Source organism: Stegostoma tigrinum, chromosome 8 (assembly GCF_030684315.1).
Source record: "Stegostoma tigrinum isolate sSteTig4 chromosome 8, sSteTig4.hap1, whole genome shotgun sequence".
NCBI classification, from domain to species: Eukaryota; Metazoa; Chordata; class Chondrichthyes; order Orectolobiformes; family Stegostomatidae; genus Stegostoma; species Stegostoma tigrinum.
This window is the reverse complement of record NC_081361.1, coordinates 17571378-17595833: the sequence shown is the minus strand read 5'-3', so window position 1 is coordinate 17595833 and position 24456 is coordinate 17571378. Positions and strand designations below refer to the sequence as shown.

The 24456-nt window shown below is 40.1% G+C and overlaps 1 protein-coding gene across 1 annotated transcript in view; it reads left to right on the top strand.

Annotated features, from left to right (window-relative positions):
• LOC125456055 (uncharacterized protein C1orf21-like) overlaps window positions 1-16092 on the top strand; it is a 170933-nt gene extending 154841 nt beyond the window's left edge. The window contains exons 5-6 of the mRNA XM_048538718.2: window positions 5886-5946; window positions 15311-16092. Coding sequence (XP_048394675.1) covers window positions 5886-5946; window positions 15311-15349 — 100 coding nt within the window. The 3' untranslated portion in view covers window positions 15350-16092. The remainder of the gene's footprint in view (window positions 1-5885; window positions 5947-15310) is intronic.
• The last annotated feature ends 8364 nt before the right edge of the window (window positions 16093-24456 follow it).

Here is a 24456-nt window from a genome sequence, read left to right as displayed (position 1 = left end):
TCTTGTGTGCCAGGGTTTGGATTGTTTCTGTTCCCCAGTGCCAGTGTCTATCAATTTGATCAGCAAAAGATTTAACAAGACCAGCTTGTATTTTTCTAGCATATTTAACGGAATAAAATATTAAACAGAATTTAACACAGATCTGTAGAAAGGGATATGAGAAGGTCACTTGGTCAAAGAGGAAGATTTTAAGGAGCCCCTTGAGATAGAAGAGAGATGGAAGGGCAGTGAGGTTTCAGAAGAAATTCTAGGTCTCGTGATCTAGACAGAAACCAGCACAACCATCAATGCTGAATTCTCAGGAGGTCAGAATTAGAAAAGCACGGAGATATCAGAAGAGGAAATTAGGAGAAGATAGAAAGAGGCAAGATTTTGATGGGTTTTGAAAAATATGCGTGCGAACATTTAAATAAAGTCTGTAAGATACAGGGAATTTTATATTCTCTGGCTTTAGCTACTGAGCATGTAGGAAGGGAACTAAGTTAGATCTCTTGAAACTGGAGCTTGGATCTGGGGTGATCCATGCAAAATGTTGTTTATTACAATTCTCTATATATACTAATGTTCAATAAAGCTTGTCGCTGATCACTCATGAGATTTCGCCTCACCGCAGAGATATTGCCAGACTTACAGCTGGGATAGCTCTGAACACAACACCGATGAGCAAAAAGGAAAATTAATTTACTACATACATTGTTACTTTAATTAATTTGTACCACCTTTGATTAATCTGACAGCTAGATTTTGCCATCTTAAAATGGAGACAAAATGCCAAATCAGCCTGAAAGCAAATCTGTGTTGCTGTGCAAGTAACAATTTTCTTTGTCGCACTCAGCTAGTCTTGATCAGGGTCTTCCTCCCAGTGTGACTACTTGGGTAACTTGGAGAGTTCAGGAAAGGCTTGCCTGGCTACATAAGGAAAGGGTGTGTTTTCAAACCACTTGTATGCCAAAGTGTAGCTGCCAACTTGTGCGACGTGCTAGAAATGCAAATGTGCAGTTCCCAGTTTCAGGGAATCTGTCACAAGTCTCATGTCATTATTTTGCAGTTACCTCCCACAGCCCATCTTTTGCAGTCCCCCACCCTCTGACAAATTCAGTTGATCACCCAAACTGGTCACAGAATCTCAATCCACATATCGAATGGAGAATAACCTCCCAAAGTCTGAAAAGCAAATTTTTGAATTCACACACTGGCATGTTATCCACATTTGGGCAAAAAGGTAACATTTTTGGTTAAAAAAAAACAATTACACCCCCCACCCCCACAACTTCAATTGTATGGGAATATTTTTGTAACTTGTAGCTACCCTTACTTCTGTGTTTCATCCTTGAGGTCTCACACAGAATCGTAACAGCATTGACTATGAGATGATGAAAGCTGAAGTAGGCCATTCAGCCCATCGAGTCTGGTCCACCTTTCAGTGAGATCATGGCTGATCTGATAATCATCAACTCCAATTTGGCTTATCCCCGTAACCCTGGTTTTACTGGCTGATTTAAAAATGTCTACTTCAGCCTTGAGTATACTTAATGACCCAACCTTAACAACCCTCTGCAGTAAAGAATTGCACAGATTCACTACCCTCTGAGAGAAGACACTCTTTCTCATTGCTATCTTATATGAGTGATTCCTTTAGGGTGAGATTATGTTCTCTGATCCTGGACTTCTCCATAAAGTTAAAAAATAAGTCTCTGCATGTACCTTGTCAGGCCCCTAAGAATCTTTCTTGTTTCAATGAAAGTTTCTTCTAAAATCCAGTGAGTAGCAGTGCAATCTATTTTACCTCTTCTCCTTGGAAAATTCCTCCATACCCAGGACCAAGTTAGTGAGCATTATCAGGGCTCCCTCCAATGTCGTAACATCTTCCCTTGAATAAAGGGGCTGAAATTGTCCACTTTTCTGGGTGTGGTTTGACTAGTGCCTTGTATAATTTCAGTAAATTTCCCTATTTTAATACTCCATTCCATTTGAAATAAAGGCTAACATTCCATTTGCCTTCTGTATTACCTGCTGAACTTGTATGCAAGTTTTTTTGTGGTTAATGCACATGAGCTCCTAAATCTCTCTGTGTTGCAACCTTCTGCAGCCCTTCTCTGTGTAAATAATATTTAGCTTCAAAGTTCTTCTTGTTAAGTGTGTAGCCTCACATTTTCCACACTATATTCCATTTCACCTGTCATGTCTGAATTAGCTTTCCAAATTGGCAGTTTACTTAATCTCATTCCCTTTACTGCTCCCTGTAACAATGCCCATTTTCTTTTTTCAAATAGTAATCCTTTTCCCACTTGAATGCCTCAATTAACCATACCTCCACTGTGCTGTCTGACAGCATAATCCAGACCTTAACCATTCAGAATGTGAAGTTCCTCCTCAGTCCTGTATTGGCAATTACCTAAAATCTGTGCCCCCTAATTCTTCATCCTTCCAATAGTGAAAGAAGGTTTTTTTCCCTGTCTACTGTGTCCAGACTGCTTCTGATTTTGAACGCTTCTATCAGATCACCTCCTAGTCTTCTCTTCATCCAAGGAAAACTGATGTATTATGATACAGGTTACAGAACTGACAGGTCTGTGTCTTTAAGGCTGATTTGTGACCTTACACATGTGTTCTGATTTGAAGGCATCTGCCTTGCCTTCAGTCTCTATAGTGGAGTCAGTGTGAGGTATTCAGTCACTTAGCTATAGGTGTGTAATATTCATCAGCATTAGTAAGCATTTAACCCAGGGGCAGATTTGAGCTGTGTAATTTGGTTTTGCAAACAAACTTCAAGGCATCAGTCACAAAAGGCACCTGACCGTCTCTAGTATATTTCATGCAGACTAACCTACAGGAAATCACAAACTGATTCCTAAATTTCCCTACCTTTTCTAATCTATCTACATAATTCAACTTCCTCATTCATAGAACATAGAACATTACAGCATAGTACGGGCCCTTCGGCCCTCGATGTTTTGCCGACCTGTCATACCGCTCTCAAGCCCATCTAACCTACACTGTTCCATGTACGTCCATATGCTTGTCCAGTGACGACTTAAATGTACCTAAAGTTGGTGAATCTACTACCGTTGCATAAAACCATTCTTAGTTATCTACTGTACAATGTATAAAGCATGGCAGCCAGAAATGGATGTAGTATTCCAGTTGACGTCAAACCAGTGTTTTATAACAGTTAACATTCATTTCCTTGCTCTGTACTTTATGCCCCTGTTGACAAAGCCTAGGACACTACACACCTTAACTGCATACTCAACACACCCACCCAAGTACCTCTGCTTTTGCACCCCCTTTAAAATTGTACCTTCTAATATTGTCCCTCCATGTTCTTCCAATCAAATTGAAATGTTTCACAGTTTTTGGCTTTGAATCTCATCTGCTGCAACAGTCAGCCCATTGTACTAAATCTTCCATGGAAGCATTTAAAAGTGATTGAAATCTCAGCCTTGTATTTGGTGTAAGATCTGTTGTTTGTACTTCAGTTTATACATTTCTCTCCTGTAAACTTTTTAGTTCAAGATACTGGATTGCTCACACCATGTTAGCCTTGATCCAGATGGGAACAGCTGTGCCTAGAGTCACAGGTTTGAGATGCAGGTCTCACTCCAGTACCTGAGGGTGACACTCCAGTGTAGTACTGAGGGAGTGCAGCACAGTTCAAAGTGTTGTCTTGTTTGAAATTTTGAACCGAGGCTGCATCTGGTGTCTTGGTGAGTCTAAAAGATCTTTCGGCATTATTCTTAAGGAGAGCAGGGAAAATATCTGTGGTATTCCTGGCCAATGCTTATCCCTCAATCAATTTCACAAAACAAAACAAATTGATCATTATAGCATTGCTGGTTTTGGGAGCTTGCTGTACACAAACTAACTGCCATGTTTCCTGCATCACAGAAATAACTGCCACACAAATGAATGGGAACCTTTCACAGGATTCTGAAGCTGAACAACTTGAAGCACAATTCACATATTTCTGGCTTTACTAGTATCTGCTTTTCTTCAGTCGGGAGTTTACTTTCAAAGTAACATGATATCGTAGAGTAGCATGTCAACATCAGGTGTTGTTCATCCACAATACTGATTGCTTGTTCTTCCTGTTAAAGTTCATCAGATCTCTCTCGAACACATTGCAGCAATCATAGGATGCAATGAACTAATTCTGTCTTATTTTGATTAGCCTGCGTGTAATCTCTGATAAGCATTGCAAAGCCGAATAAGAAACTGGTGACCTAGTGATAGTGGCACTGGACTGGTAATCCAAGGATTGTACAGTATCAGATCACAGTGTTCTTTACAGTCAAGAACCTTGCATTGTCTACAAGATACCTGCACACTGTCTTTTTAATATATAGTCTGTGATTTTAGTCACTGATTGTCTAACAAGAAAGCATTATTACTAAGGTTTATGCACACCTGCAATGGCAAAGGTGACCATAGAGATAATCTGTATGTCTCCAAACTGAAAACAAATGAAGAAAAGGCTTCTTTCATCTAAAAGAGGGAGTATATATTATCCACATAGCTTGTTAAAGTCTAGTCACATGCTCGTCTCATGAATTTCAAATGAACAATGTTGTAAAAATGATACAGCTATTGAACTAACTAATTGGAAATGCTGAAAAGCTTATACCATGTCTGATCTGTGTTGTATCCACTTGATCTCTTGTACCAGTGCTGCATCTGTTCATTGTATTTGATCAAACATATTTTCAAGCTTAAAAACATTGAGTATAATGATATGCATTGAAGATAAGATAAAATTATGTGGAAAAAAATATATAGTCTCAACTCTGTTCTATTCAGTGATCTAGCAACATCATAATGCAAGGTCATGTTCCTTTTAAAATTATTATTGTGAACAGTTTATACGCGACATACTGATGTACTTGATTTGCCAAAGAAAGTTAGAAAATTGTGTGCTGATACAAGGTGTTTATGGTCAATGCTATAGTTTTATTTTTCTAGTTTTCTTTCCTGAACCAACCCTGACTGTGAAGTATTGAGCAGAATCAAATAGCTGTGATGACTGAGATATTGTGCTTCTTCACTTTTACAACACAGAAAGCCACACATAATAAATTTACAAGTCATAAAATGTGGTCCAGGTGGCCTTTATATCCACTATCAAAGTTGTTTCTTAAAATATACACATTCTGCATTCTTTCTATTTGCTGGCCTCCCACTTATGCACACAGCCGAGGTGTGCTCCGACTAGTGTCCACTTTGGATTTATTGTACACTTTAATTGTGTTCGTGCTTAATGAAATTCCCATATTGGGAAATGTGGTATGAAAAGAGGTGTTGCCACTTATATCATAGTGAAGTCTGATTATAGGAGTGTGATTCTTTATGTTGTTGTGTCTGTTCTGACTGTATGAAAAACAATCCTTTGGTGCAATTAGTAGTTTTTGACTTTGCACACCTACATTGTATCTGGTGTAGCCATTTTTAACTGCATAGCACCAGCATGAAATACTGTCACAGGATAGCAGAGATAATGATGATGATGCTTTCTCATGATTTAAGAGTATTGCACAGGAATTTTGTGTTCTAGGTGCATATTTGCAAGACGGTATTTAGAATCTTTTAATTGGGCATAAATGCTTTAATTAATGAGATGTAATAACCCAAAACAAACCATTCAATGTCATGTGCACTTTATGCCTGTATCATTCACAGTCTCTGTTATCAGCACTTATTGTGCAGCACCGCGAACTAGTGTAATAACATCAATCTGTAAGCTGGTTAACCATGCAATCCCAAGTGCTTATTGTGGACAGAAGGGAAAGCAGATTCTTGTACTTGTCTTATTATAATAGCAAGCGCATATTAAATGATTATCATTGTGCGGATCCTCTTATAGTAATTGTTGTTTTATATATCTCTTTCAGCATTCACACCTCAGACAGTCAGCAAGAGTTCTTTAAAATGTTGGATGAAAAAATTGAAAGGGTAAGATTTTAACTAAAGTGCAATGTCTGATGCTTTTCTTGGCTAATTCATTCTGACACATCATGTGTTTTCTTGAGTTTAAAATTCCATTCCCTCTCTCCTCAACCTTCTTTTGTTCTTTCACAATCTGTCAGCATTTAGTCACCTTCCTTTTACAGTGTGGCAATCTGGAAGATTATGTAAACTTTCCAGTCAAACTCATCTTCTAGAGAAAATGTGCACTTAAAGTGTTGACATAATTAATTTTAATATGTTAGTTAGTCATCCCCCAGCACCATGTGCAGTTTGTATGACCAGAGACTATCTAAAATTTGCTTGTGTTTTTTTTAAATTCCTTCATGGAATGTAGCCATTGGTGGCAAAGCCAACACTTGTTGTCTATCTCCAGTTGCCCATGAACTGAATAGTTTGCTGGATCACTGCAGAGGGCAGGTAGGATCAATCACATTGTTGAGAGTCTGGAGTCCCATGTAGCTTAGACTGGATAAGAGCAGCAGCTTCTCCTTCCCGAAAAGAGATGAGTTAACCAGGTGGGTATTTACAACAATCAATAACGGTTTTCACAGTCACCATAACGGAATTAAGACCAGTTTCATATTTCCAAGTTTTAGCAATTGAATTTAAATTCCACCAGCTGCAGTGTAGGGATTTGAACGCATGTCCCCAAAGCATCACCCCAAGCTTTTGGATTACTGATCAAGTGAGATGTCCAATAAGGCGCCATCTCCTCCTGATCTGTAGTCAACTGATTAAAATGTGTAATGTGATGAGTTCATTTTATGTTTGCCAGCCAAAATATCTCAAATTTCATTTTGTCATTTAATGAAGATTTTGCCAAACATCACTTAAGAGAAGCTTAGACATTTTCTCCCAGTTGTTGTCTTAAATGGAGAGGACACGGCTGTTCCCTTAGAGATCCAGAACTATTCTATCAACTTCGCCACGCAAGACAGTATGACATTGTCGTAACGGGAGTGAAGCTTAATATAACCTCTAAAATTAACCCCTTTAGATGAATTACAATACTAGCATATTGAACAGTAAGCAAGAACAAGATGTTTGCTAATTAAATTCAGTTACAAATTTTGAGACTGTCAATAGCCCGTTCATCATATAAAATGCACAATCAACACATGCAAACAAAAACTCAACCCTCATTTAGCCATTCATTTGTTTGAGTCAGTAAGCAATGCATTGTCCCACCATCCACTTTGGTGTTAAATTTCATAGCTCAGATTGTCAAGAAGATGAATCACGGAGACAGTGGCAGAGAGATAATGTCACAGGACTGGTAATCCAGAGCCTCATGTTAATGCTGAGAGGTCATGGCTTCAGATTGCACCAGGGCAGCTGGTGAAACTTGAATTCAATAAAATCTGGATTTTTAAACAAAATGCTAGTTGAATAGTGATGAAACCACTGCCAGTTGTTGTAAAAACCCAACTGGCTCACTAATGCCCTTCAGGGAAGAAAATCGCCAACCTTCCCTACATGTGACTCCAGATCAACCACAACATAGTGGACTTTTCAAACAGTCTTTAGTTTATTTCAGAGGGCAATCGGTTTCAAGGGCAATGAGGGATTGGTAACTTGCCATTGATGCCCATTTCTCATGTTTAAAAGAAAAGAAAATTCTAAGAGGCTCAGAAACAAAACAGACTAGGCAGCACCATTGAATGCACAAGCTGACATTTTGGGTGAGGGCCATTTCTCAAAGTCAGAAGGTTTTGCTTCATGATTGCATTCAAACAGAAAGAAGGGAACCGAGAGGGAAGTACAAACAATCTGTCATTCACATACCCTACAAATGGAATCGTCTGTAACAATGATCTGTACGAAAACATGAGATGCTGAAATGGTGAAGATAAGGCTCATGTAAGGTGAGGTGACTTCTACCGTTTAATTGAATGCTGTTTACCCTCTGCTTTTTACAAGTCGTCCTGCCTGCTCCTGGATAACTTTGCAGTGTTGCCAAAGGCTACAATCAAATGTATTAGGCTGGATGAACACAGCAGGCCAAGCAGCATCCCAGGAGCACAAAAGCTGACGTTTCGGGCCTAGACCCTTCATCAGAGAGTCTCCAGCATCTGCAGTTCCCATTATCTCCAATCAAATGTATTAGCTTGTCTTTTTCATTCAGAGATACTGCCTGACCTGCTTAACTTTCCCAAGATTTTGTTCTGGATTTCCAGCAATTGTTTCTGTCCATGTTTTATGTTTCAAGTACCGAAATATCTCAACATTCAGTGTTTATATCAGTGACAATCTTCAGATGCTGTACAGCCTCTGCTGCACTTTCTCCATCTAATGTAAATGAAATCAATCCTGTCAGTAATTGATTAAATTTACCTAACCATACCGTTATCATGTTTACTTAGTGCATGGTGTTTTTACACACTTGGAAGGCAGTCAGTGTCAGTAATGTTACTACTTCCGTTTCTGATTCATAATGCTACACACTGCCTGTATTGAATTGTACATTATATAATTTGTGACTTTTTTTTAACTGAAAGAAAAGGGTTTGCTCCATGTAATGGAGGATAGTGAACTTTCATTTCAAGTAGCCTGAAATTGTTCTTGTTTTTGTATATAACTAGTGCAGTTTAAGATCAGCATATACAACTTCCAGTTCATGAATTTTCTTGGGTGTTTTTCTGTCTGGTTGCAGATGGTATCATATAGTGTTGTTTCGATACAGTTTGAGAACTGTTTCAGTATTTCTGGACTAAAAACCAAGCTTGCTCAGGATTCCATTCAGTTTCATTTGTTCATTAGACAGTTACTGATCAGCAGTGATTTTTGTCTACCTACAAAGACTCTGAAGCCTCCAGCTTCATTGCTTTAAAAGGAATTTTATTCCATACTTGCTCTGCCCATTTTACATTTTTCACCAAGTCATTCTACCATTTATTATATCCCTTTTCTGATGCCATTACCCCACATAGTTAGATACCATCTGCAAAATTGACCTCATTAAACTTTGAAGTACAATTCAATATGTAAAGGGTAGCAGTCCCATCACTGAGAGACACCCACTCAACCCAATATTACTTCTGTAAAAGAGATAACACGGTGTGAGGCTGGATGAACACAGTAGGCCAAGCAGCATCAAATTGACTCCGAGTCATACAGCTTGGAAACAGATCCTAGGTAGATTAGTCGTGGGAAATGCAAGGTCACAGGGATAGGGTAGTGGGGTGGATCTGGATGGGATGCTCTTCAGAGGGTCGGTGTGGACTCAATGGGCCAAATGGTCTGATTCTGTGACTCCCTATAATGATCCTCAATGTCTCACAAATCCATGCTCTCCCGACATGTGGGGACAACTGTTCAGTAATTGGTGCCAAATGATTTTAACTGGCTTATATCTGTTTGCTCATGTTTCCCTTTGTGAATACTTGGAGAAAGGAATCAATCAGAATATTTAGTTCTTGTTTTCACAACTGATGTTCAACATCTTTAGGTTTTTTTGTCTTTTCTCTGATCCCCTAACAGTCACTGTGAATTTATTTTTTAACCACTGTGCGTGAATCTTTTTGATGTGCAGTTTTTCAGGTCTCACCTAGGTCACTCAAAATGTTACTATTTTTCTTACTGTTATCCCTGCGAATCTGGTTTCTCGCTGCAAGATTTGGTTGAGGTTGTGGTTTTCTCCTTCTCCATGCTAGAAACAGGACTTCATCGAACACTTGTTCTGTGCATTCACATGTCTCCACATTATCATTGTAACTGTTGTATGACTGTGGTTTCATTGGGATTAGCTGGAGCTATGGAGGAAGTTTCTGACTGCTCAGCATTCATGCCTGAAGTGAGGGAAAACAACAACAGTGAACAGAAAAGCAAAATGAGCAATATCTCTGATGAGTTCTGTCAGTTCTCTCTGTCTGGTGTCATAGCAAGCAATGACCAAATGGTACCGACTACCAAGAAAGTATTTCAGCTTTTATTTGCAATAGACAGCTCATGTTGTAAGTTTTGTTTTATTAACAGTTTAACCATTTTTTCCCCATGATTTGTGTAATGTACTTGTTCCATTTCTGTAAGATCCATCTCCTTTATCCATTATTCACGGAATGTGACTTCGTAAAAACAAAATCATTGAACTGTGAAGGCACAGAACAAACCTGTTCACTGTAAAAGTGAACTTGATTAGAAATAGTTAATTCGTCAGTGCCCTTTAAAGGGGTTGGGATAAATACCATCTGTAGTTAGCCTGCCCTCTTGGTTTTTCAGTTCATTGAGGTCACATGTAGGCAATGAGGCTTTACAGGAAATTCGAGCATAACGTCCTGTCAGGGAAATTGTCACAGCAGTAGGTACAACTTTTGTGTAAATGCAAACCTGAAGAATTGTGACAGTTTGTTCCTGGATTATGCAAACAAGGTGGTTATATTTGTTTGAGCATTCTCCAGAATTAATGACTTCTGAAGTATCAATTACCACAATTGTACAGGTGCAATACAAGGAGCCGTCTATAAATGCACAGAGGTAGTGTCCCTACCCCTGGAGTTAAAGGCCTGGGTTCAATTACCACCTGCTCCAGAGGTGTGTAATAACGTTCCTGAACAGGTCGATTAGAAAAGTAGGTTAAATAAAAGAAAGCTAACTGGGATGCTTATGTATTTGTCTGTTATTTAGTAGATATGCAATTAAACAAAGAGGTTAAAGGGTGAGTTGAGATGGATGTGCTTGCCAAAATGCAGTTCTGAATCGGCAATTGGATCCATGTGCTTTAGACAAACATTAGTGGTTCACTGAATGGGTGGTATTCCAAACAACTTTCTGATCCATGGCTGGAGTCATACAGAGCTGCCCCCTATCCTTAGTTATGTTATGTGTAACCTTTCAAGAAGTCATCAGGAAGATGCAGTCATGGGGAGATGCCAAACCCAGGGTCTAAACCTCCATGTGCATGCACACTACGACCAGTGTCATAAGCTCCGATTTGCTTGTTGGTGTGTGAACTGATGAACATCAGCAACCAATTCAAACTGGCCTCGAGGACCAAAGTAAACGCTGACAGAAGTGAGACCATGTTCATTGGGAATTGGGCCGACTGAGCATTCACTTTCTTCACTGTCATGTCAGACTAACTGAAGCAATTTGTTATGTGGTTTGGAGGGGCAGCACGTGAGCTAAAACTGGAATAGCTATGGTAAAGCCAAAGCTTGGGCATATGGGGCAAGGCTGCTTCTCCATTGCAGTAAAGAGCCTGGTTGTCAGAGCTCTGATGCTCAATTAGCTGGACAGCTGAGTTGTGATACAGTGAGGCGAACTGGTTCAAATCCCACACCAGCTAAGCTGACCGTGAACGTCCCTCCTTCTCAAACTCTCCCCTTACCTGAGCAGTGGTAACCCTAAGGTTAAACTCACTACCAATGACCTCTTTCTGTAATTGGAGAGCAGTCCTGAGATCCATCGAACTATGGTGATGTTACCTTCTCCATTAATTGAGAGAGGCCATGATCTCAGGCCTTTCAGTCATAGTATAACATGGGATTGGGACCTGGTAAATGCCTTGGATTGTATGTTTAACAGGTAATGAGTATAGTAAGTATTAACTGCAGACAAAAACGCAAACCATCATTTGAACAAACTGGATTAGATGTGTAGTGTGTCACCTTTGGTCATCTAATGTACTTGCACTTTATTCACAAAATCCGATGTCCTTTCAAACAAAAATTACAAAGGCAGGTTGGAATGTGATAACTTTTTGAGGGGGTCGAATGTGTGATATTAGTTGTCACAAACTTTTAATTAAAAATTTTTGCCTCCTGCTTGACATTCATTAGTTAATTGACATGCAGTGTAATTGTTTCAATCAGCTCACTAGGATGATTAGTTTGATCAATGCAGTTACATTGCTTGATGTGGAATTGTATAATCAATCCTACAGAGAAATTAAAACACTTAAGTTTTGCAAGTAGGTTAGGGTTTCCTTGTCTGCACTAAGTCAGTAATTGGCGGGCTTTCACCCCTCTTATTGTTGCTGACATTTTTTAGATGTGTTTTCAGCAGTTCTAGAGAGGTAACTGTTTTGAAACAATTGTGAGTTAACGTAGAATTTTGCCATGCTCAAAATGCTTCAGATACTCCAAGATCTGCAATAGTGTGAATCACAAAGCCCAAATTATGTGACAAAGGTGGCAGCAATGGAATACATCGGGAATGGTAGAAGAGATATTGCATAAGTCGAAAATGAGGAAATTATGTCTCCAGGCAATGACGAGGATTGGAAAGGAGATTTGCAGATGGACAATAAATGCCGGCCTTCCCAGTAACGTTTGTATACCATGAAAAGAATACCTCACATGGGATTCGGGATGAGCTTGCCAATTGGATACAAAATTGGTTTAACGACTGGAGACTGAGTGATGGTAGAGGGTTGTTTTTCAGATTAGAGGCCTGTGACCAGTGGTGTTTCACAGTGATTGGTGCTGGGTCCACTTTTGTTTGTCACTTATATAAATAGTTTCGATGACAATATAGAAGGCTTGGTTAATAAGTTTGTGGATGACACCAAGATTGGTGGTATGGTGGAGAATGAAGAAGGTTGTCTAAGATTACAAAAAGATCTTGATCAATTGGGTCAATGGGCTGAAGAGTGGCAATAGAGTTCAATTTAGATAAATGGGAGGTATTGCATTTTGATAAAACAAACAAGGGCAGGATTTATACAATTGAAAGTAAGGCTTTTGGGAATGTTGTGGAACAGAGAGACCTAGGTGCATAATTCATTGAAGTTTGCATCACATTTAGACAGGGTGGTTCAGAAGGCATTTAGCATGCTTGCCTTCATTGCTCAGGACCCAATGTGGTCTACTGTACATTGGAGAAATCAAACGCAGACTGGGTGACTGCTTTGCAGAACACTTCTGGTCTGTAGGCAAGCACGACCCCAACCTTCCCATAGCCCGTCATTTTAACAGAGCTCATATGCCCATGTGTCTGTCCTTGGCAGACTGCAGTGCTCCAGTGAATCACAGCGCAAACTGGGGGAACAACGTCTCATCTTCAGACAAGGCACTTCATAACATTCTGGACTTAATGTTGAGTTCAACACCTTCAAATTGTGAACCAACTCCCATTCTTTCCCCTTCTTTTTACTTTCCCTTTACTTGTTACGTTCTCTGTCACCAGGTCCTCTGACCCCTCTCCCCACCCCAGTGGAACTGTCTGGCAATTAGACCATCATTGTTCTGGCATTGAGAGATAGAAAGGACTGCAGATGCTGAAGTCAGAGAGAACACAGTGTGGAGCTGGAGGAACACAGCAGGCCAAGCAGCATCAGGGGAGCAGGAAAGTTGACGTTTCGGGTCGGGACCCTTTTTTAGAAAGGTCCTGACCCAAAACGTCAACTTTCCTGCTCCTCTGATGCTGCCTTGCCCATTATTCTAACATTCTCACATTCTGATCACTTAATCTGAACTATCAACATCCCTTCTACCCCCGTGCTCTAAATTCTACCACCCCTCCGCCCCCACACCCCACTATTGCGTGCATAAATGCTTCACGTCAGCTCTGATGAAGAGTCCTCTCGACTCGAAATATTAGCTTGCTGTCTGCCCACGAATGCTGCCTGACCTGCTGTGATCTCCAGCATTTGTTTTCAGTACAGATTCCAGCTACTGCTGTTTCCGCTCCTACTTAGGATATAGGAGTTGGGATGTTATTTTGAGGTTGTACAGGACATTGGTGGGACTTTTTCTGGAGTACTGTGCCTAGTTCTGGTCACCCTGTTATAGAAAGGATACCATTAACCTCGACAGGGTTCCCAAAAGTTTTATCAGGATATTGCCAGGAATGGTGGGTTTGAGTTACTGGGAGAGGCTGGATAGGTTGGGACTTGTTTCACTGGAGTGTAGGAGGTTGAGGAGTGACCTTATAGAGGTTTATAAAGTTATGAGAGGTATAGATAAGGTGAATAACTTTTCCCAAGGGTGGGGGTTTTCAGGACTAAGGGGCACATTTCTAAGGTGAGGAAAAAGAGATTTTAAAAAGACAATAAGGGACATTTTTTCTGCAAAGAGTGTGGTTTGTATGTGGAATGAACTTTCAGTGGAAGTGGTGGATGCAGGTTCATTTATAACATTTAAAAGAGATTTAGAGAAGTACATGAATAAGAGGTGTTTGGAGGGATATGGGCCAAATGCAGGCAGATGTGATTAGTTTAGCTTGGCACTATGGTCGACATGGTCTGGCTGGACCGAAGTGTCTGTTCTGTGCTGTGTAGACACTATGAGTATCCAACAGTGACATTACGTTCATGTACACCAGCAAGGATGGAGGCTGATGGACGATGGTGTTTTCAATGTGATAGGATGTGAGTCACAGAGACTTATCTGATATGGAGTTTATAGAGGCCAGTGACTTCAGCGTTGAGTCTGTAGGTAACAAAAGCATCAACAAGATTTCCATGATTCAAATTCAAACCAAATTATTCAAAACTTATTTTCCAGGAGAGTTCCAAGTGAAGTGAGTTTGTTTCTTTCCCTGAGCCTTGTGGATCAATTTTGTGGCACAAAGGAGCTTTTTCTTTAACATTCAGTTGATTGTGTAAAAGTGAATTTAGCCTGGGCCTTCAGGATTACAATTCCAAAGCTGCCATTCAGGCAAGTTCTTGGCTGTATAAGGATCTCTATTCATTGTTGATTCCATCCCATTGCTGGTCCTGGAGTAATTGCTAATTTTTGCCTATTGACTTATTAAATGTGTCCTTTTCTACATTCAGTCATGGGATGTGGCCATTGTCAGCTGGCCCAGCATTTAATGTCCGTCCTTCGTTGCCCTTGAGAAGTTCATAGTGAGCTGTTTTCTTCAACTGTTGCAGTCCATTAGATACTGGTAGACTCACAGTGCTGTTGGGGAGGGCGATGCTAGTAACAACTTAGTTGTTTACTATTTGAGTAGCTTCATGTGTTTGATTGCAATCTTCATACCACAAACAATGATCATACTTCTGTGGGATATTTGGATTTCCCTCACATTTTGCTTTTTCATCATTTTAATACCTTACAGACTTTCCTTAAGCCTCTGTGCTCTTTGCATCAGGTATGCTAAACAGAAAAGTTTGCAATAGAGTTTGGGGAAAAAAATATTTTTAGCAAGAAATGCAATAAACTTCATTAAACTGGCAGATCAACATGTATAACAATTTGGGTTCAAGTAGTCATAAAATGTGTTTTCATTCTAAAATGTGCATTGTGAGTAAAAATAAAATTAGGATTCAGACTACAAGTCATTTTATTTTGCAATGAGTATAGCAGCAATTAACTTCCAAAGGCTAATTGTCAATAAATGCCTTAAAGTTAAGTTAGTTCAGGGAAGATGATTCCTCATTGAATATTTTTCAATTTTTTTTCAGGGGCGTGACTACTGTTCAGAGGAAGAGGATGTTACATAGTGCCAATCCTTTCACACAATGTACGACTACCACTGTGTATATAGACTAAAGCCAGATCAGTATGTACAAGTTACCACTGCAAATAAGACTACATTGGAGGTGGAGACAATTTGGCATTGCGTGATACATTATGGGACTAACATTTCCTTGCGAATGGAAATGCAAGCATCGCTGAGGACTATCAATGCTCTTTGCTGCTACTGACTTCCTTTCTGCATTCTTTCTTTTCGTGCCCGCAAGTATGCAACTTTGAACATTGTCTCAAATTCCAAGGAAGACAACTGGTGACATAAGTAATAGAAGGTCTGCTTGAAAATTTTGCATGGTTGACTTGATGTTACAGTCATGTTTGGAAACACAGGCTTTCTCTGAACTTTCAAAATCTGTGAAAGGCGTCTGTCAAATCTTGTGACTTTCGATTGATGCAACCATGGATAGATCTCTTCCTGTTCTTGATTCCTTCATTCATGTCTACAAGCAGTGAGTGGGTGAAATGCACAAGTGGCAAAGGTTCTGTTACTTTCTACAAAGACACTGTTCAATAAATCCAACAATTGGACACAAAGCATTGAATAAAAAAACTTCTACTTGCTCTGTTAGAACTGATAAGCACCTGTCCTATCCAAAAAAATATATATATATATAAAAAGCTTTTTGTCTCGGTGCCCGATAATATGGTTGCTTTTAGCAGTGTTCCCAGCAACATTTTAATTTTTTTCTATTAATAAAAACATTGTAGTTTCTCCCTGTGGTTTGCTATTTTTTTTTGTCTCAAGAATTTACTTATGAAATAGTTTTTCGAGTTATGTGATTCCTTATGACTGCCCTTATCATAGAACATAGAACACTACAGCGCAGTACAGGCCCTTCAGTTCTCGATGTTGCGCCGATCTGTGAAACCAATCTGAAGCCCATCTAACCTACACTATTCCATTATCATCCATATGTTTATCCAATTACCATTTAAATGCCCTTCAAGTTGGTGAGTCTACTACTGTTGTAGGCAGGACATTCCAAGCCCTTACTACTCTCTGAGTAAAGAATCTACATCTGACGTCTGTCCTATATCTATCACCCCTCAATTTAAAGCTATGTCCCCTTGTGCTAGCCATCGCCATCCGAGGAAAAAGGCTCTCACTGTCCACCCTATCTAATCCTCTGATCATCATATATTAAGTCACCTCTTAACCTTCTTCTCTCTTATGAAAACAGCCTCAAGTCCCTCAGCCTTTCCTCATAAGACCTTCCGTCCGTACCAGGCAACATCCTGGTAAATCTCCTCTGCAGCCTTTCCAATGCTTCCACATCCTTCCTATAATGTAGCAACCAGAACTGTATGCAACACTCCAAGTGCGGCCATATTTATCACTCAATCGTAAAGATTATGGCTTGACAGTCTGATTAATTGAAACCTTGAAGCTATGATGATGACATGGCTTTGCCTTAAAGAAGGGTACAAGTTTAGTGTCTATCACAAATCTCAAAAAAATCTAATCAGAAGTAAATACAAAAATAAGGAATATGCAGCGTAACAAGACAATTCATATTACCTTACGGATAGGTTTAGAGATATTGATGAATTTCATCATCTTCACAGCCTTCTGTGCAAATGAAACAGTTGTGCAAAGATTAATGCAATCTCAAAGCTATACTCAAGATAGATGCCATTTGTTCTGAATTGTGAGTTGCATAATGATCCACATTATGAAGGAAGTGTCAAGAGTCACCAAGGAGTGCACCAGCAATAAATAACTCATTTTTGATCTGTCTCATGAAGGTAAGGAGATAAAGGCAATGAGAAGCAAAGTACAAGGAAAGCCAACATAAAAGGTAATAAATGCCCATTTGAAACATCCAAGGAACTAGCCTCCTTTTAAAACCCAAAGAGAGACCCCCCACTCCCTAATAATTGGCAGCATTCCATTTATATCTACTTATAGTTGAAATTCTCAAAGTGGACCAGTTATCTGAATACTGAGGGTACAAGAGTTGGTCCGAACTCCTGCAGCATGTAATTCCCTTCCTGACTGCCCAGAGCCTGTCCACCATCAATAAGGCACAAGTCAGGAGTATGATGGAATACTCTTCACTTGCTTAGATGAGTGTGGCTCCAACAATGCTTGAAGCTTAACATTGTCCAGAACAAATCAACTCATTTGATTGGCACTGCTAATGTTACCTTCAACATTCACTTCCTGTTTGACTGACGCACAGTGGCAGCGATATGTACTATCTACAAGTTGCCCTGCAGCAACTCACCAAAGCTCCTTTGACAACACCTTTTTGAAGCAATTATCTCCACCACTTTGAAGGTAAAAGGTAGCAGATACAAAGGATCACCACCACATGTAAGCTTCCCTCAAAGCCACACATCATCCTGACTTGGAGTAAATTGGTGTTCCTTCATAGTTATGTCAAAATCCTGAAATTCCCTTCTGAGTAGCACTGAGGGTATACCTACCATGGTACAAGAAAACAGCTCCCCACAATTAGAGAAGGGCACAAAAGAGTGCCCTCATCAGTGCTACTCACATCCTATAAATTAATTGAACTTTATAGGTGCATGCTATGTATAAAAATCAGTAAACTCTGCAAAGAATTATGTTCTGACTTTTGTAAAGAATTATAAAGTGAGGATAAAGTGACATCATCAACACAAGGGAAAACGCTGAGTAGCTGAGTTAGTTTTTTAATAAAGTCTTTTGGCTAATCTTGTTCAGTTTAATTAATCTAATATAAGAATGGCAGGACACTTCCGTTCAATGGAATGCACATTTGGGGATGATTTTCAAGTATTGGACAGCCACATGCATTAAGTGTCATCAGTTGAACATGTCAGTAGTAAAAGAATACTAAGTGGAGGCTTGAACCAAATTTAGGGACCAAAACAAGATCAATGCATAAAAGCAGAAGGTATGACTGAGGTGCTAATGAGAATTCTTAAATCTGTCTTTGCCAAAGTCATAATAAAAGAGGTGGTAGTCGAAATGTAGGATGGGCTGTTGATAAAGCTATTAGAAAGGCAAGCTACTTTTAAAGTTAATTAGTCAGCAGAACTGAATGAGATGCATGAGAGGACATGGTGGGGCTGGGGGGGGGGCACGGTTTCGGTGGTGGTCAAGGTTGAAATTAGTGGGTACTGGCCATAATCTACCAATCCTTTGGGTGTGTTAGCAAAGGAGTGGAGAATTGCAAATTGTAAACCTTTGTTCAAAGATCAGCACTTAGTCAGCAACTCCACATCAGTCTGTTTAACCTTGGTGATGGGATTGTTTTTTTGAGTTGATAATTTGAGACAAAAATTAGCTGTAACTCAGAGGCATATAGATTAATTACCAAAACCTACTGGTATTCGTTCAAGGCAAATTGTAGTTAATGAACCTGCTGATAGCAATTCTGTATTGTACATACACTTCCAAAAGGTGCTTAACTCTATTATGTGGCATTTATTATCAGTTAAGTTGAAGTTGATGGAAATGAAAAGCGGCAGTATGATTATGAAACTGTCTGACAGGAAACAGTAGTGAATGTTGTGTTTTTGACAGTAAGAAATGCAAGGGGCTAACCCAAGGCTTGTCCAAGAGCCACAGCTTTCTTTGATGTAAATGACTTAGAGAACAGGGCATAATTTCAAAATTTGCAAGTGACACAAACTTGAAAGTGTAATGTGAACTGAGAGGGGGATAATAATAGATGTGAAGAGGATAAAGCGGGCTGGAAAAGCATATGGCAAATGAAATTAATTGTAAGAAGGAAGAATGGCGAAAGGCAAATATAGAGCACAGTCCTAAAGGGCCTGCAGTAAAAGGGAGTATTGGTGCACAAAGGGCTGAAGGTGGCTGGGCAGATTGATTGGAAAAAGCCATCTGGGATTTTGAGCTTTGTAAATTGGGTATTGAGTAATAACGATAAATGTTATGATAGACGTTTGTAATAATCTGTCCTCAATTAGAGTTTTATGTCCATGTTTCAGGAATAACGTCACGGCTTTAGAGATGGTGCAGAAATTAGTTCCGAGACTGGCTGCACAGAGCAGAGATTTTGGTAATAGGAATACATTGAAGAAGCTCGGGTTGCTCTCCTTTAGAAGGTATTTAGAGGTAATTTATTAGAGCAGCTCTTTGCAAATTCTTTCATGTCACAAACCCGTTTTGGTGCTTGAAAGTTTGTGTGACCCCAGACCCGCAGGAAGGGGATGAGTAACCTGTAGAGCAGCAGGGAAAGCTGAGTACTTAAAATGACTGGATTTAAAACGTACCTACTGTTCCATTGTATTTTTCAAGATTGCAACCAGGTCTCAACGAAGGAATAGGCGGTGAGGTTGCCACTATGATAAAACCTGAGATCTACAGGACCTGTGTAGTGTTAGCAATAAGTCAGAGCTCCAGAGCAGCCATTGCTGCCTCTGACCCCAAGCTTTCAGCTGGCAGTTCCAATGGGGGTTGGAACCTGGGTTTTAGGAAACCCTGGGATAGAGGTGTTGAAAACCAAAAGAGAGCTAGATAAAGTTAAAGGAGGGAAACTGTTCACACTAGCAGAAGAATTACAAAGAACCAAACAGTATTGATATGAGGTGATTGATGAAAGGACCTGGCTTGTAATAGAAGGACCACATTTTCACACTGGGAGTAATTAGAATCTGGACAACTGTGTTTGAGACCATGGTGTATGCAAATATAATCACATTTTTTTCATAAAAGAATTGGATAATCATCTAAAGAAGAAAGATTCTTCATGGCAATGGAAAGGGCAGTTAGAATAGGATGAGTTGAATTGTTCGTGCAATGAGCCAGCACCAACATCATGGGCTGAATGGCCTCCTGCACTGTAACAATTCTCTGATTCTTTAAGTCATTGTCCACACATAGACTGCTCAGGCTAAATTTACTCTGCAATACCAGGACCAACTGCTAGTTGGGTGCCAGTGTGGAATTTCACTGAACTTTGCCAAGACTCTTGAAGTGAGCTACCGTGTTACCACCTCACCTCATTCCCCTGGATGGATGATGCAGCAAATCTGTCAAAGGATTTCTGAATCAGGCTGGGGTCTGTATGGTTCACAAACACATGGACTTTAGGAGCTGCAGTAACAACCATGGATTGTAGAGGAGACTTTGAAATGCTTTCAACAGATCGTTTTCTCTTTATCAAAAGATTTAGGAGAGTGTAAGTGATCTCCTCTAAAGAGAACAGGAAGAGGAGAGCCTCTCTGACCAAGTGGGCATGAATGAAGGTGGCTCTAGCAGTCAGAAGCAACCTGGAGTCAATGCACCAAGAGGATCTAGGATGGCTCAAAATCAGAAATAGTGGGACAGTAATTGCAGGTGCCAAGTCCCACACCTTGATTTTTCACTGTACAGAATTCCTGATAATCCTCATTGCTCTCTATCTGCTCTCCAAACTCTCTCTTTTGCCCCCTGTCTATTCTCCCCCCACACACATCCCTCACCTCCATCCTTTGCAAATGTCATCCTGCTCTGATACCCATACAAACCATTGCTAGCATACATAATGTAAGAGAAGACATCCTTGGAGAAAGCAGGAAGTGATCCATCCAATGATAGGCACTTTGATGACCATTGGCAACATGTGCCTGATTGGAAAGAAGGTCTTGTTCCAGAACATTGCAAATGCCAGCAATAATCTGTCATATCTGGAAGTTGAAATATTGGTGACAGACAGCTGGCCCTATGTCTGGGGCATGCATTGGATATTTCACCTCCTTGGGGCCATATCTTAATCTTGATCTCAATTACTATGTGTGGGCCAATGTAGCTAAGTGGAAGGGTCCTTGTTTTGGTTGTTTTGATGTAGCTGCTCCTCCTGTACTTTAGCAGTTAGGAGGTGGAGCTGTATAAACTGCTCCTATACCATGGTGGAGATTGACAGAAGAGCAGCTGAAGGTAAGAGAAGTGCAAGGCAGTTGAAGTGTCTTCCATGAAATTGGCAATTACCCATCAATGGTGGAGCATATTCTCTGAAGAGAAGGGCTACAAACAATAGCTATCACCTTGGCATGGCTGTAAATCTTCAGTTGCCCTGATCGAATTTTGTGCAGACTGTCAACATCCCCTGGAGTAACACTTCCCTGTTGTGGATTCATATTGATAATATTGCGTAGTTCCACACATCTGAATAAAAAGTTGTTTGACATTTCTAATTAGCCTAGTAGATCTGATCCATGCAGAATTCTCTGTTACAAGTGTGTTTTGCTTATTATACTATTTAGCTGCTTTGTACAACAGCTGCACAGGATTCATTGTTCATCCTAGCTCAAAGCCCAAAGAGGGGCAGGTGCTGCCAGTTTTGGGGCTTGGCCTTATTTTGGGGGATTTGACAACTAGTACACACTGCCTTGCCTCGACTGTGAAAATGGTCTTGACGTGTCACTTGCGTTACATTCTGAGAAAAGATGCAAGGAGGTAACAGGGAGAGACGAACAAAATCATTTTGTTAGAGCAAAGCTTAGCTTTTTGAACACCTTTCAAGTTAATGTGAGAGGGCCAATATCTTTTAAAAATCCCCTTCAGTGCTCCCTGCTCTAGGCAATGTCTAGAACAAGGCAGGTGTGCCTCATAAGTTATTTCATTCTCCATATATGAATGTCATTCCCTGAATCTGACACTGTTGGATTGAAGGAACAGAAATTGAGCAGGTAACTGGAACTTTAACAGATCTGATAATAACTGAATATTGGTAATGTTAAAATCTCATGTGTCCTTTATTTTAGGAATATCCAAGATTTCAAAATTTGTTCAATCATCCCATAAATTAACAAATATGTAATCATAGCTGTCATTTTTGCAGTTAATTTGGGATACTTATATTTAAAAGTACATAATATTTTTAGATTATGTTCTCTCTGCGTTCATGCATGTTTATATGTTAATATACTTTACATACTGAAGACATACACAATAGAAACAATAGAATGCTCAAGTTAGATACCAAGTGGTGGAAAACATCCTGAAATAAGAGGTTACACAGGTCATTCAATGTAAGTAGCTATTCTGCAGGCTGTGACAACCATGATGTCCAATGAAGTTTCGAAAATAATTTTGGAATTATTTTGTCATTATTCCTTCATGTCTTATTAATTGCAGTTGCCATAGCCACCATTGTTTTCCTGTCCAATTTAACTTGGGGATTTTGGGGATCAAATCTAAAGGTGCTAACTGAGATTACATTTCTTACAAAAGGACTCTAAACTTCATTGCGTGGGGAAATAGTATTGAGTGTTGTTTGAAGTTTTAAGTACATGGACAGTATTTACTGAATGTGCAGTCAGCAAATGGATTGGAGGCTCCTGTAACAATCTTTGGAAAAAAGTAGTTTATTTCCCAACATTTTGCTGCTTTTTGAATACAGGACCCATAGAAATATGTCATGATAATTCGAGCAGTGATTGGAAAGAATAGAATCAGGTGTTGCTTGTGTCTACTTTCTCTTCTCCAGAGCACTGTCTCCCAGTTTACGTTAGTCTTTCTTCCCTTAACCCGCTCTTACTGCTAACGTTATGGCTCAGTGATTAGCACTGTTGCCTCACAGCGCCAGAGACCTGGGTTCAATTCCAGCCTCAGGCAATTGTCTGTATGGAGTTTGCATGTTCTCTCTGTGTCTCTCCGGGTGCTCTGTTTTCCTCCCACAGTCCAAAGATGTATAGGTTGGGTGGATTGGACAGGCCAAATTATCTGCAGTGTCCTGTGATGCATAGGTTAGGTAGATTAACCACAGGAAATGTGGGGTTGCGGGGATAGGGTGGAGGTGTGTGTCTGGTTTGGATGCTGTTCAGAGGGTTGGTGCAGACTCGAATGGACTCTTTCTGCACTGTAGGGAATGTAAGATTATCCTGGGATCCTACTGTGATTAGTGCTGTCTCCCCAGCTCATGGCAACTGGCATGAGGAAGTGGCATAGAGCTTAATGGGAACTGAGGCTGATTGGAGGAGAGATCAGGCAAAACCAGATCTAGAGTCGGGGTGGAGCAGATTCAAAGAGAAACCAGATCAGCTGATTGCTGTAATGATACTGATTCTCTGTTTTCTCTTCCTTAGTCCCTTGTGTTACTGCAAGGCAGGCTAACCTTCTCAATGCTGTCACAGTCCAAACACATGTCCATTCAGCTGCAAATCAGTGTGATCCCATAGTCCATACTGTCTTTCATTGCTGCTGCTATTTTTGTTTGCTACAACTGAACGGCTTCCCAGGGTACTTCAGAAAGGAGTTAACAGTCAGTTATATTGCCGTGGGTCTGGGGTCACATGAAGGCCAGTCTAGTTAGAGATGGCAGATTTCCTTCCCAACAGGACATGAGTGAACCAGATGGTTCAAAAATTGATAATGATATCATGGTCATCACTAAAATTTTAATTCCAGATTTTATTTTAATTCAAATTCCACATCCGCGCCACACCGACATCAGGCAATGACTATCTCCAACTTTAAAGAAACTAGCTATTGTCCTATTGAGTTCAATGGCATTACCATCACTGCATTCCCCATGATCACAATCTTAAGTTTTAACATTGACCAGAAAGTGAACTGGGTTAGCTTTACAAATATTGTGGTTTCAAGGACAGGTCAGAGGCAGGGAATCCTGCAGTGAACAACTGGCCTCCTGACACCTAAAAGCCTGTCAATCATCCTAAAAGCACAGTGTGATGAAATATTTGCCATTTGCCTGAATGACTGCAGCCCCAATAACAGTTAAGAAGCTTAACAGCACACAGGACACAGCACCATATTCATAAACATCTAACCCTCCACCACTGACGCACAATAGCAGCAATGTGTACCACAGCCTTCCAACTCCACGACCTCTACAATATTAAAGAGCAAAAGCATTAGATAGATGGAACGCTACCACCTGCAAGTTCCTGTGCAAAATGCTCACCATCCTGACTTGGAACTACATTGCCATCCCTTCACAGTCAGTTGATTAAGACCCTGCAACTCTCTCCCTAACAGCGTTATGAGTCTGCCTACCAAGTGGACTGCAGCAGTTCAAGAATGTTCACTACCTTCTTGACAGAAACTACAGATGATCAATAAATGTTTGCCCCACCAGCAATTCCCACGTAATATGATTGAATGAAAAAAAGATCTGGC